The following is a 14,845-nucleotide window of genomic DNA, read 5'->3' on the forward strand; positions in this document are numbered from 1 at the left end:
TGGCATAATCACATCGTTTATTGGTATATGTATGTACCTATTCGCATGATTCGTATAAGCTATAAACATGGTGTCCCGGCCTCGGGCCTCCCACAGGAACCGGCCGACGGCAAACAATCACAAGAATTTTAGAATATGAATTCATTTCCTTATATAACGTATACAGACATTACTAATAAACGTTGATGGAGCGCCGAGCTAAGCATTGTCTCCTCAATTGGTTGCGAATATCGTACTCTTTCAAGGACGCATTGTTCAGGAATGAGTATCAGTATGTGGACATGTTGCAACTGCCTGATTGCTCATTGGGCCGACCAATGTTTATTGAGTATTTGGTGGAAACCGTTGCTAGCGCGGCGCTTGAACGGCTGTGCGATATTATCCATACAGAATTCAATCCAATGTCGATGTCGCAGACAGTGTGTACATCGCAACAACGACATCGGATTTCATGTGAAGATGCTCTTACAGACCAAGATTTCGATTTCAAAGTTGCATTACTCCGATAAGTCAGTGTAGATCAACCAATTTAGTTTGTTCGCTCTATGTAAATCTCGCAGGTCTCGAGCGATATGAACAAAAGATAGTTCCGCGAGCCAGCGAGCGCCGCAGCGAACAGTCAAATTTGAACACGTTATCAAGTAAAGTAGCCAGTTCCTCAACAACTCCTATAAAGGCATCACATATATAAAACTTATCACGTTAATATTAAAATTCGAAAAGTTGTACAATGTTTGTCGCTTCTCTACAAGAAAAGGCTGTTTCAAAATATATTTGATGGCTAAAGCAAACGAGGTCTGCATGAGATGAGTACTAGGCAGTGGGCGGCGGGCGGCGGACGACGGCGCCGGCGCACCCGCCGGTCGCGGGACAAAGCCGTTAGCGCGTTGCACATTCAACTTACTCACACTTCAAAACTGTACAGGGTGTATAAACATTTGGCATAGATAACTCTACTAACGAATACATTCGAAAAAAAATAAAAATAAACTCTTATTGTTATTTTAAAAGTTTGTAATTCTGAAAGGCTTATATAATTTTTTATAACATTCATTTGACATTTTCTGTTCTAGAGGTTCTTTTAGGCACTGACAATTTGTTGTAAATAATTTACATGTGGTTCGTCCAATTCATTGTTGAGTTGAATATTCAGCGTGTCACGGAACAGTCGTGTCGCGTCGTCAGATCTCAGAGGTCGCAGTTAGAGAACTCGGCTACAACACACTACCGTCTATAGTCTGCGGCGTAAACGTTAAAGACTAGTATAATAACAATACCTACACCCGAACAGATCCGGGGCTTACGTTCGTACACTACAACATCGAATATCCTGATTATTATATCAATACCGCTATTATTATATTATGGTTACATGAGCATACATAACATGACACAGCAAAACAAAACTGTTGTTCGAAGCACAAAGCATTTTAAACGTTTGTCCAAAATTCCTTTTTTTGGGCATTTTTTACATTTTTTTTATTTGTAATGTGTATGTTTTGACTTATAATTCATTTTACTACTTGTTAAGTGATATAATTATAATAAACAATGAACATAGTGCAGGTAATTTAGGCACTAGCTAGGTAATTCATAGTAACAATAAGTAGGGTCGGAGGCGAAACGCGCTGGGCGCACTCACCAGAGATATGCATCTTAACACTTTAACATCTATACCGTCGCCTGAAACCCAACATGAACACATTTCCATATTGCTTAATACATTTTCAGTCTAGGAAACTGATAGGTCGACACTGAAATTATAACTAGTAAAATACACAAATTGATTTTAATGCTTTCTAAGCTACTTTTAAATAACGGATCAGCGTGTTCAACATTCCCTCGTTAAGACACCGTCATGCATCAAAAAAAACAATGTTGGGAAAAATAATAGAAACGCTATGACCACAAAGAATAGTGTATGTTAATAACATACCGCCGTTCATTAAAATAATCTAACATCAATATTATTATTGTAATAAATATTTTTTTCAGTCTTTGGTTCCATTCCAGTACATTGCATACTTCTATAAATGCTTTTTTATCCGATTAATTTGATTTTTTGTTCATTTAGGTTTTAAGTAGTAGATATAAGTAGAGTAAGGTTAGCCATCGACAAGGGGTATAAAGCTGGCGGCACATACCGGACGAAGAGCGGCCGCGGAGCGGAGTCGGCCGCGCGCCGTCGGCCGAACACCCTACAAGCGTAACGGAAATATATCGCACTCATTCAAACTCCACACACTTCATTTCATGTTACTCGACATCACGCGACGTTATTACAATCGTCTACATACTAACAAAGAAGCTTATAATTTTTCTATGTTTTTTGAAACGAGAACGAGTTTTGATTACTTCAAGATCCTTTTAGTCCTTTGGTACATATTGATTTGGTATAAAATATGAGCCTAATACCCCAGCACCCACCCCGATCGTATCACATTTTTCATTTACCAATATCACTGGTGGCTATTGCCAAGACTTTCCCGCCCGCTAGAATAACGAACAGCATTAACGTGTATGAACATCTCTTGTATCGGTAGAGTACGATTAACTTATTCTGGCACGGAACCGTCGCCGACGGGCGGACCCGAGCCGCGCGACCTGGCCCCGGCCCGGCGTCGCACCGCAACTAATCAACTTTGTTTTTAACAAATTTATTGCACAGCGAAATTTACAAAATCACAGAACACACTACATAGACAGAGACCTATTTGCAATAAGTTACAATAAAGTGAGATCTATGAACCCTCATTTGTTGTTGTCCCCTTCAAACACAGACGTCCGAACGGCGCCCCGGTACGGAACACAAACAATACGGTATTTGACTATTTTTTATATGTTTTATAAATTAAAACTTCAGAATGCTTGTTATCGAATAGAGAAACAATTTTTAAGCTACCTTTTAAAATTAAAAAGTTATAAAGGTTTTAAATTCAAAATTACACAGAGAAAGACATACTTGCATGTGACGTCACACGCAAGTACCGCCATACTTGCTGCATAGAGAAAAGCGTTTGAGAAAAAGACAGGTATATAGATATTTCAAAAAATCATTAATAATTCAATTTTCAACCGATTTAAGTTTTCTCTTCGCTAAACACTGTCTGTATGTATATCTATATTTTCATAATAATATATAAGACATGGCAAATTCAGGATTTGTCAAATATCGTATTTACCTACAGATTTGTTCTTCAGATCGAGATGGAAGCCGGCCCATTGTCTCTTCGCACTACTTTATACAAGGTAATATGATCAGGCATAAGAAAATAGCTCACGAAATACATTATTGTTAGAGAGTTCCATACCACAGGCCCTGGACTTGGCAAACAATATTAACAGCTAGGAATGGGTGGAACGGAATTTTGAACAACGTATCCATGCGAAAAAGAACCTCTTTTAAACACAGTAAAGAAATTTGAAAGAAGCAAATTATAGACAGTTCCGGTTGATATGTTCATTGCTCATTAGTCACAAGCCGTAATATGGGTGTAGACTTCAGTGTAGCTGCCAATTTTTTACAAGTGATGTTTTCTCCTACAGTTAGTAAAAATCACAAAACAAATTTCTAAATGCTGCCAAAGAAAAGAGAATCAGTCAGTCTCTCGTGAATACAATGAAACAATTTGTATTGAAAATCAAACCATTAGGTTTTACCTACATACATAGCTGTAGTGTGTTCAGGCCTTGGTGCGTTAACCGCTGTTGCTTTTCACTCGGCTAACAGTTCTGGAAACAACAAACAATACCTCATTATGATGATTCATTGGCGCAATTATCTTCACTGTCTTAAGAGAAGTCTCTTCGTTCGATTCTCCATACAAACGTAGTCCCGGTCTCATTTGAAAACTAGGCAACAGAAATAGATGAAATTTTGTAAGTATGGACTATGCCTGTGGTTTTTCAGATTTTCATATAAATGTGTAATATCAGAATTACAGGAGCTCAAAAGTCAACAAAAAAAAGATGTCAACTTTGCACAAGAATTACAGACTAATAAAGCATTTTTACAAAAATCGAAAAACCACAGGAATAGAAAATATTATAATGAATATGTTAATTGTAAAATATCATTGATTTCTGTGCTATACATTTCGTATAATAAGAGGACACCGAAACCCAAAATTCAACCGCCCAAATCTTGAAAAGCCTACAGCTATCTCGATATAATTTACTGGCACGTGAGGTATCCCATCTTAGGCCTCTAGGTTGGCAACGCGTCTGCAATACCCCTGGTGTTGCAGATGTTTATGGGCGGTGGTGATCTCTTACCATCAGGAGACCCACTTGCTCGTTTGCCATCCAGTCGTATAAAAAAAAAATAAGGCATGGGGGGGGGGCTGCGAGCGCTTATGTCATGAGCGATAAGGACAGAAATATCCCAAACGAATACCTAACGCGGCCGCGCGGCCGGCAGGGAAACTTCTCTTAAGCCCCATTTATTTAAACCATTCAAGAATTTGCAGACAAGTTGCATTACATCGCAGATTATTCAGGGGCAATGAATACAGTTGATCATATCGAAAATACAAACTGAGACATGGATGCACAGAAAAACCAGAAAAAGAGACCAGCGCTGGGAATCGAACCCAGGTCCTCAGCAATCCGTGCTGCGTGCTATAACCCCTACACCACCGCTGGACAGGAATCTAGACACGAATTTTTCCTATGCATACATATCTCAGGTTGCTTATTTCTACTACGCTACTTATGCAGCAGCACTAGCGACATCTATGTTCCGCTCTCATCGAGAGACGTCACACTCTTTCGGAACCAACCGCTCACCCAGACAAGAGATGTCGCTATTGCTGCTGCATAAGTAGCGTAGTAGAAATAAGCAACCTGAGATATGTATGCATAGGAAAAATTCGTGTCTAGATTCCTGTCCAGCGGTGGTGTAGGGGTTATAGCACGCAGCACGGATTGCTGAGGACCTGGGTTCGATTCCCAGCGCTGGTCTCTTTTTCTGGTTTTTCTGTGCATCCATGTCTCAGTTTGTATTTTCGATATGGTTTCACGGGATACCCGTAAAAGTAACAAATTTGGAGTTGAAATAAAAAATACAAAAAGACTCCAAAAAACCAATCATAATACAGTTGATCAACCAAATATCGCAATGTAGTGAAACTTGCATGGAAGTTCTCGCATATACCTATTGTATTTCGATCCAATTTATGAAAAGTGTAAACAAAGACGCCGTTTATCCGACCACAAACGTTCAATGATGTGAAAACCTAGAACCTATTGCAAAATAATTAATCTGTTCAGTAAATCGATTAATTTATTAATTGATTAGATCAAAGTATTTTTGTCTATTTTATTATTTACAATACTTGATTTCATTCCAAAGACTGTTTATTCTGGCTCGCAAAACCGAACTTAGATAAAAGCATTGGCACACAACAACAAAGTAACAAGATAACATAGTAACACAGTAACTTAGGGATCTTTAAAAAACGATCCTATTAATCTCTCAAAAAGCCGGCAACACACCATGGGCGGCGGTGATTGCTTCCCATCAGGTAACCAGCATGCTCGCCAGCCCCCACTTACATAATAAAAACATAGTAACACAAGTAACAAAGTAGAGTGTTGCGGATAGTTACCGGCGAGCGGGCGGCGTGGCCGGAAGCCGCGGCTGCCGTCGGGGCCGCGCGGGCCGCGCACCACCACGACGCGCGGCGCACCCGCCTCCTCCAGCGACGCGGTGCGCAGCCGCGCCAGCAGCCGCTCCGGACGCTCGCTGCGGGCCTTCACCGCGCTCTTGTTGCTGCAACGACACAACGTACCATCAGCCAAATAAATAGACTATCAATTTTTAAACAAGTTCCTATCAAATGAATATGTCGCTTAAGTCGAACTTTCAAGTTGACAGACACGTCTATTGGCATTATTGTTTTATGAAATGCAAACGATTATCAACTTTAGAGTGGTAAGGACTGTTCAATTTACTAAGCGGACATGCTTAAACCTACTTATACTTTGACTTTTACACTATTTCTATAAACAGTTGATAGTTATGATTTTACCAATATTCTGTCTGTCAATAGTTTTGTTATTTCCGTTAACTACAAAATATATTTCACAATGGAGAGAATTGACAAGATTTCATATTTCTAAGACTATAATTTGATTCGTTCTCTGTATTCTGTTTGGAAAGAGAAAAACGCTGATATTTTTAAAATTTCGCTACAACTATTAATTAATTTATTATAAATTTTTTAAGATGTGCTTATTCTAAAAGGGCATAACTCCAAAACTACGACACAATGGTCCATTACAGATCACGTAAATCTGACGGAGACGTTGCATAGAGACAATATCAAAATTATGACAGCTCCTTTTTCTGGTGATGAAGTTGGCAAATTCAGACATATTTTTAAATTTTTTGTATTTTTTTTAATATGGAGAAATCTATTATAATAAATATTTTCCCATGTTCAGGAGGCAAAACTCTTTCGATTCCTGTAGTAATTAAAAGATGTTAAAAAAATGAAATCTTGTCAATTAAAATGGCAAATCGCAAATTTATTCCGCAAAATTGTGCACAGACCAATATTCACCACGGAAAATTGCAAAATTGTTTAAATGTTCCAAGTCAGCTGTATACCAAATCATAAAAAATTTGGAGAGTATTATACGCTTGAAGATTACCAAAATCACGGCACAGATGCGGCTCAGCAAATCCAAAAGTCGAAGAAAATGTGCTGAGGCTGCTAACATCGAAAAAATACATGTCTGTTCGCGATATTGCTAAGAAAGAGCGAGTTAGCATCGGCACAGTACAAAATATCAAGAAGAAAAATAATATGCGAACCTACAAGAAGCAAAAAATGCCAAAAAGAAGCGCCGAGCAGCAAATACGGTTCAAAAAAAGGTGTCACAACTTGTACAGCATTTTGCTGCAGGACAAATCCCGATGCATATTAATGGACGAAACGTATGAAAAATTTGATAGGAATACGTTACCAGGGCATCAGTATTACAATGCCGTCATAGGTGAAAATTTACCCAATGAGGGAAACTCAAAAATGGTCAAATTTGGAAAGAAAGTCCTTGTGTGGCATAAATAAATGTTTTAATTTGGTGTTTCATTTCTCAGTAGCATTTTATAGTGATATTTAAAAAAAAAAGAGTAGAGCTGTTTTTTACTGTCCGCTTAGTAAATTGAACAGTCCTTAGAGCATATATTTTGCTGATGGTACACACCCTGTTAGTTTGACTAGACTTTACGCACGCGGAAGTCGAATTATAACCTAACTAACAAAAAGTTGGAAAACTCCCTAATTTGTCACTTCAAAGTTCAAAATCACAAAAACGGCTGAACCGATTTTGATGAAACATGTCTAAGAGAGAGAGTGAGAGAGAGAGAGAGAGAAGGGCCGCTCGGCAAGTGTTTTGAGGATTCGAGTTTACTCCAACACTGGGCTTTGTACTGACCCGACTTTGACGACGTTGCACGCGGAGGACTTGCCGTTGCGCGGGTTGGTTAGCATGACGAATTCCACCGTATCCCCGGGCTGCAGCTCCGCGGGGTTGCCCCGCACCTCCGACATGTGGAAGAAGAGGCGACGGTTCTCTTCAGTCTCCATCGCCAGGGAGAGGAAACCGAAGCCGCCTGGGAAGGAACGATACGCGATTAATAGGGTAATTGACAACTCCTGAATTTGTATCTGTATTATTATTATGACAATTTTATGTATTAATAGTGATTTTTTGAAATATCTATATATCCGTCTCTTTCGAAAACGCTTCTGTCTATACAGACGGTATACTATTGGCGTGTGACGTCACATGTTAATAAGTCATTCTCGGCCTTATTTATTTTTATGTAAAGTTAGCTCAAAAATTATTTTTTCTTTCGATAACACGCATTATCATGCTTTGATTTATAATATAAAAGAAATAAAAATAGTCGAGTACTGAATTGGGTAATTGACATACTTTTTATCTATTGAAACGCGACTGCCCATACATTTTGAATGGCAATAACGAGTTGAGACGTCACTTATTAACTTACTTTGTTAACTCAAGCGGCATTTACACTTCTTCGGCCAACGAACGTCACCTTCACATTAGTCTGTCCTACTGCGGTGGTTGTACGGACCTCGTGATACGCCATCTAGTGACATATCACGAAACTCATTGCCGTGCTAACCTTTGATGGCGTCGACGGTGGCGCGCCGCTTCTTGCGCACAGGCACGATGTTAGTGGCTCGCCCCTCCGCGTCCGCCTGGAACGTGACGGGGTCGCCGACCTGAAGTATCTCGCGTTTGCACGCCAGCCCCATTATGCCGAACTCGTACGAAGTGCCGCCCTCCATTTGGATGAGGCCTGGGAACAAATAGGTTACGATTCCATGGTCAAATTCTGTACCGGTCAGACAAATACAGATATAGCGAATAATTTTTTTCCATTGAGAAAAATCGCATCTCAATCTGAATAACGACGGCACCAGAAGTGTTAATTAATGAGGGCTAAAAGACAGGAGAAATATCGCTAGATGGCGTTAGTATCGTGAGGTTTTTTTGACTTTACGGTCTTGCTTGCAATTGGCTAATAACTAGCGATATTGCGCCTGTCTTTTAGCCCTTATTATAGCACTAAATGAGTAACATTCTCATATTAATTAATATGGAACTTTATTATTTAGTGTCAAATGTCAAAACGGCTTCACGATGGGTACTAAAGGTAATAGGGATGACGACTGGGTTAAAAATATATCATTCTATTTAGTCCGACAGTTAGATTACGGAAAAATATGGGACACGTATTTTTTCGTTTATCAAATAATTAAAAATCGACAAAGGTATAGATCATCGAACTTCCGGAGTGGGGGCTTGTGACGTCACTATTAGGTTAAAATCGTACCATATAGTGACTTCACTCGAAACTTCTAAGCACTGTATCCTCGTCATTTTTTGTTTGTCAAACAAAAGAAAAAATACGTGTACAATATTTTTTAATTATGTAGCTGACGGACTAAACAGTTTTTTTTAGTCGTCTAGCCTATTAGCAAGAGCACGATAAATACGAACTTTTTCGATAAAACACGATGGAAAACCATTATGGTGTATCTCTAAGAGGACTATAAATTTTTAAACGACTTCCTGTCAAATGAATATGTCGCTAAAGTCGAACTATCAAGTTGACAGACACGTCTTATCGTCATTATTGTTTTATGAAATACAAACTATAGTCAACTTCACGGTGGTAGACCACATAAAATGGTTGATGGCACCTGTGATTTTGTTTCATCAAAATGTGACGTATCAGTACTTTACATAAAGTTACACATAGCAAAGCTAGAAAAACTGTGTGTGTTTATCATCCAGCCCAATCCTCCCGACACCACTCACCGCAATATTTGGCTTGGTCGGGGTTGAGCGCGCGCAGGGTCCTCGTGACGGTGCCGTTGAGCGTAGCGTCGAGCGGCTTGGCCAGCGGCACGGTGCCGCGCGGCAGCACGCGCACGAACTCGGCGCTGGCGCAGCCGCCGCCCGAGCCGCTCACGCGACCCAGCGAGTACTCCACCTCGGTGCCCAGCTCGAGACCGTCCGGGTTGCCTTCGAGATTGCTGCGAGAGAAACGTTGGAAAGTTAGCGGCAAAAAATCTGGCACTCAAATGACATTTTGTACATAGAGTGGGCCCGAATTTTGTGCCGCTGAGCATATGATCCTTGATAATTATAACAATAAAATATTTTTTAATAATCGACGTCACGTACAGTAGTGTAAACGTAAACTTATTCAAAGTTTCAAAAATAAGTACCACAGACTCTTATTCCGACGCAACAGAGCCGTAGTAACGTATTTTTGAGTGGTTCGAATAGATACTTATTTTTGCACTTGACTGTACGCGCGTTAGGGTATGTTCACACCCGGTTCAGACGGAGCGTTTTGCGTGCTGCGAGGGCACTCGCGCGTAGACACTCGCGCGTTGTCAAGGTACTAGAGCTACATGCACCCCGTCCAGATGCTCTCGCTATGAAGCACTCCACCTGGACCAAGTCTTAGATGACAAGCGCTTAATGCGCGTTTTGACAACGCGCGTTTATAATTACATACAATTTATTCAGGCCGTACACATGCTAACGTTATTAAAACGCTCGTTAGCATGTGTATGTAGTTGTGAACGCGTGTTAAGCATTTATTATTTGAACTTAGCCTTAGGTACAACACTATAGACTTTTCGCATAACATCTTACGTAGGTATAGACTACATAAAACCGCTTTTATTAAAACGATTATCATTTTGTTAGAGCGATTTTATTAAAACTTGTAAATATTTAAGAAACAAGGTTTGTTAGTGTCCTCTGTTTTTTTTTACAAATTACGTATAAAGCTTTATCATAAAAAGTCCAAGACCCAAGGTCAAGCCGCGGCGCCCCGTGGATTTTTTTAACCCACGCCGCCGCCCTGAATTGGCCCACAACGCTCATATCTAGTATCTATACATATAAAGACACCATACAACATCTAATTTATAAATTTAATGTGACAGTAAAATGTGATTCAGTCTTTGTATAATTTTTTTTTAATAAACAGTGACGGAATCACATTTTCTGTCACATAAAATTTATCAATGAGTAGTGAAACAGACGCTAAATTTCAAAGACCCAACAATCAAACACCACTATAATCTTTCGCAAGCAAATAAAAAACAGATATATATTTTTATGTATAAAAGCAATGTATCTTGACTTTATATCAAAAATTTCAAATTAATAAATGGTAATCTTAAATGAACAACTAGCATTCAATATTTCAGTATGTACACCACAAAAAGGTTAGTAGCCAGTTCAAAAAAGACAAAACAAGTATTTATTATTTAAAGAAAATATAAAAATGGTGGTTCGCGATCCCGCACCGGGCCACAACAACAAACACCGGCTCGCAGCGTTGTCTTTTTGCTTACAATCAACCATACTCGTTCATCATGAAAGATATTGTGTTACGTTTTTGTTAACGCAAGCAAACGCTGGCTCTATGTAAGTTATGTCACATATTATGTGGACAATTGGACATTAATTTTATTTCTCCCTGTTTCAGAAAGGTTAACAAATTCTTTGTAGGTCGCTTTTGGGAATCCGGGCCAGAGCATAATAAAGCTTGGGTAACGCTGGTCTAAAAATAAAGTCAAGTCAAATTTCGCAAAGCAACACATAAATGTTACAAGCATTCGCTATACCGTTTCTAATAGCTTATCTGAAAGAGTAATAAACATACAGAAATTTCCGAATTTATTATTTTAGTGAAATTGGATAGTTTTTTTCTTTTTCAGGATGAAAAGTAGTCAATAGATATGTTATGCCAGACGTCCAGCTGACCAAACTTCGTTAAAAATTCTATGTTTTTCCAAAAGTTACTAAAATTAAGTGTTTAACCCCTTTCCAGTCCCCGTTAATTTAGATACGCTACCTACCACAAAATGAATCATGATAGTTTTGTATTGTTTGCCTAAAAGGAATTAAATTAACAACTAATAATATTTTTGACGACTTCAATTGATTTTGTATGTACATGTCAGCAAGATCTTATATTTGTGTACATTTATGTGGTCACTATTATTTTGCACTGTGCCTGAAGAGTTAATTGACAGAACGAATAATACGTTCCCAATGTTTTCTGAAAAACTAAACGATCGACTTTTTAGAAGCTTTTAAGGACTAGTTGGCAAACGAGCAAGTGGGTCTCCTGATGGTAAGAGATCACCACCGCCCATAAACATTTGCAACACCAGGAGTATTGCAGATGCGTTGCCAACCTGCAGGCAGGCCTAAGATGGGATACCTCAAGTACCAGTAAATTCTCCGGCTGTCTTACTCTCCACGCCGAAACACAACAGTACAAGCACTGCTGCTTCACGACACCACACAGATATCAGCCTATTAGGCTGTAGCCCGTAGATGGGGGTTAAAAAAATTTTTTCGCTTATATCACGCGCTCACCTAAAATGAAAGAACACCTCTTTGGAATGGTCCGCGGTTTCTATGAACCCGAAGCCGTCCTTGAGCGCCGCTATGAAGCCCTGCATGACAGCGCGCGCCGCAGTGCTGCCGTTGCTACCGCTGCCGTTGGTGAGGCTATGCTGGACCGCCACTGCCATCGCCACCAGCTCCTTGGTCCGCTTCAACTGGAAATGAAGCAATTTAAATGCATGTCTGGTTAACACGTTCGGCCCCGACAACGATCCACTAAGCTCTTATGCCAGGTTCACATTATTCCAGTAAAATCGTACCAGTAGCGATACTTTGCGGGCTTTGTCGATCGAGCACCGCAGTATCATGCTACTGAAACGATTTTACCGGAATAATGTGAACCGGGCATTGCGCTATGCCTACGCCTATCCCACAGCCGTCACTTCGATGTCCGTGACACGTATACGTGTCACAGACGTAATACATTCCGGTGCCAGTGACACAACGTCTGTGACTTTTTAGTTCTTAATTCCTATGCAAGTGACGTCACCGAATCGCCTCGCTCGTAAAGCTCCCACGCGCGGACGGCGAGTGGACCACTCGGTGATAGCTCGCTGCCCCCACGCTTGCGATGCGGCGCTCTCCACCCACCCTTCATAGTAGACTACTACTGGGAAATTCGTGGACCACGCGAGGTCCACTCGTCAAAGCAGCGTCCACCCGTGGATCAACTATAGACAACGAGTGGACGCCGAACGACGAAGCGATACTGGTCGGGTGCCGGGTGGCTCCTTAATTATCAATGACATGAAAAAACATTTAGTGGCGTAAATTCTCGTTTAAAAATCTAAAGCGTAATCGCACCTGATAGATATCGAATGTGACCTTATCGCCTACGCGTGGCAACATTTTGGACTCGCATTTCTTCGCCATGAACGACAGCGTCTTCTTGGCGCCGTTGATTTGACACGTGATGACACCGTTGTAGTCCTGTGTGGAAAAAATGTGATGAGTCAGAAGTGGAAATTTTATACTTAAAATTGCACCAGCGCTTCAGAACAAACAACAGCAGAGATGCTACAATAAACTTGAAAAAAAAACAGGCAGTACAGTAAAGTCAAGGGCATTAAATATTACATACGTTGCCAAGACGTCAAAAATATCTATACCCCTTTATATGCGACTAACCATAAGGTTGATGTACTTATATACCCGTATATTTGACGCTACGGCTGTATAAATATTTATACCCTTGATTGTACAGTCAATGGATGTTTGGAAGTAAATCCTGACACATTGTGCACAGTTACGAAGTTTCTCAATATTATGTGAACAAAATAGCGAAAAATGCTGTACTTGCTTGATGCGTGTGACAGAATAGCAAATGTAGCATTTGTTTCCTATGGTTAAAATGTCTTCAATATAAGCGACGGGAAACTGATAGCGGGTGAAACGCTCGTAGAACTCTCCATTTATATAAAAGAAACGCACGGCGGGCGGGTTCCTCACGGGACTAGAGTTGGATGTGTTGGAGGGGCACAGTTTCCCGGTGAATATTCAGGCGTTTGTACCGCCGTCATTGTTCTCAACACTTTTTTATCAGATTTCAAGAAATAGGTACAATAAATATCAACATGTGTCAACATATGTTCATCAATATGTGTCGGATGTTGATGTTTGTTGTACCTTTTTGCTTAAGAAATCTGATAAAAAATAGTGTTGAGAACAATGACGGCGGTACTAACGCCCGAATATTCACCCTTCCCCTCCTTAGTGACGACGCCGCGTACAGTCACGATCGTTAATTTGGGACTTTTTCACGAAATCGGTCCCAAATAAACGATCGTGACCGTACGCCGCGCTCGAGCAGCGTCTCAAACTGCTTGATGCCGATGGCGCTGTGACGCGTGTTCATGTTGGAGAACGATGTCAACCCCATTTTAAAAAAAAATAAACTCACGGCGGGCGGGTTCCTGACGGGACTAGAGTTGGACGTGTTGGAGGGGCACAGTTGCGCCTCCTTAGTGACGACGCCGCGCACACCGCGCTCGAGCAGCGTCTCGAACTGCACGGCGCCCGGCTGCAAGTGCTTGATGCGGATGGCGCTCTGACGCGTGTTCATGTTGGAGAACGATGTCACAGGGTCCACGGTGAACTCGACCTGGGAACAGTTTTTATATGATAGGGGGCAAACGAACAGGCGGCCTCCTGATGGACACCCGTATCATAAGTTGAGTCACCACTGCCGGCTTTGAGAGAGTAAGCTCTGAATGATCATACCATAGAGCATTCATGAAACTTTTTTTTATTAAGCTTGTAGTGTGTCCCACTGCTGGGCAAACCCTCCCCTATTTGCTTACACTCGTCTTTTTTGCTTTCATGAAACTTAATTATTGTGTGTTTTCATAGGAAGCAAGGTTGAACGAAGAGTTGCGTGCGACGGGAACTCCATCTTTTAAAAAACCTAAGGAAATTAGGTCAAGACTAATTTGCAAGAATTGAACCTGATAAAATAAGTTTGCGATTTACTTTCCAAAATTAAGATTACGCAGTAGTATACATTTACAATATTAATCGCCATGCATCTCATGAACTAAAGTTTAACAGCGGTACAGCGGTTTAGATCGAGCCTTACTGTATCTTTATATATAACTTTAGACATAAGGACAATCAAGTTAATAATAAGTTTTAATTAAGAATTTCAATTTTGGTACAAACTTTTTTTATGACTGTACGTTTTGTTGATACTTACATTATTGTGGGCCAACGTTACATAATGTATAACAAACAAGTCAATCCGACCACTGGAAGTGGGTCAAAATGAACGTGCCATATTATATGTTGAAAATAGCCTGAATGGCTTCGAGAAAAGTATGGTACGGCCGTGCCTTTGTTTTTGTTTTGCTCGACTTGGCGGGGG

General features: G+C 40.4%; 1 protein-coding gene across 1 annotated transcript in view; it reads right to left on the reverse strand.

The window, feature by feature from the left end:
• Positions 1-14,845, reverse strand: part of LOC141436486 (RNA-binding protein Unr-like) — a 50,083-nt gene continuing 35,238 nt past the window's right edge. Inside the window, 8 exon segments of the mRNA XM_074099492.1 lie at positions 1-3,732; positions 5,610-5,773; positions 7,444-7,621; positions 8,162-8,338; positions 9,364-9,581; positions 11,956-12,140; positions 12,790-12,915; positions 13,886-14,086. Coding sequence (XP_073955593.1) covers positions 3,716-3,732; positions 5,610-5,773; positions 7,444-7,621; positions 8,162-8,338; positions 9,364-9,581; positions 11,956-12,140; positions 12,790-12,915; positions 13,886-14,086 — 1,266 coding nt within the window. The 3' untranslated portion in view covers positions 1-3,715.

Source organism: Choristoneura fumiferana, chromosome Z, assembly GCF_025370935.1.
Source record: "Choristoneura fumiferana chromosome Z, NRCan_CFum_1, whole genome shotgun sequence".
Taxonomy (NCBI): Eukaryota; Metazoa; Arthropoda; class Insecta; order Lepidoptera; family Tortricidae; genus Choristoneura; species Choristoneura fumiferana.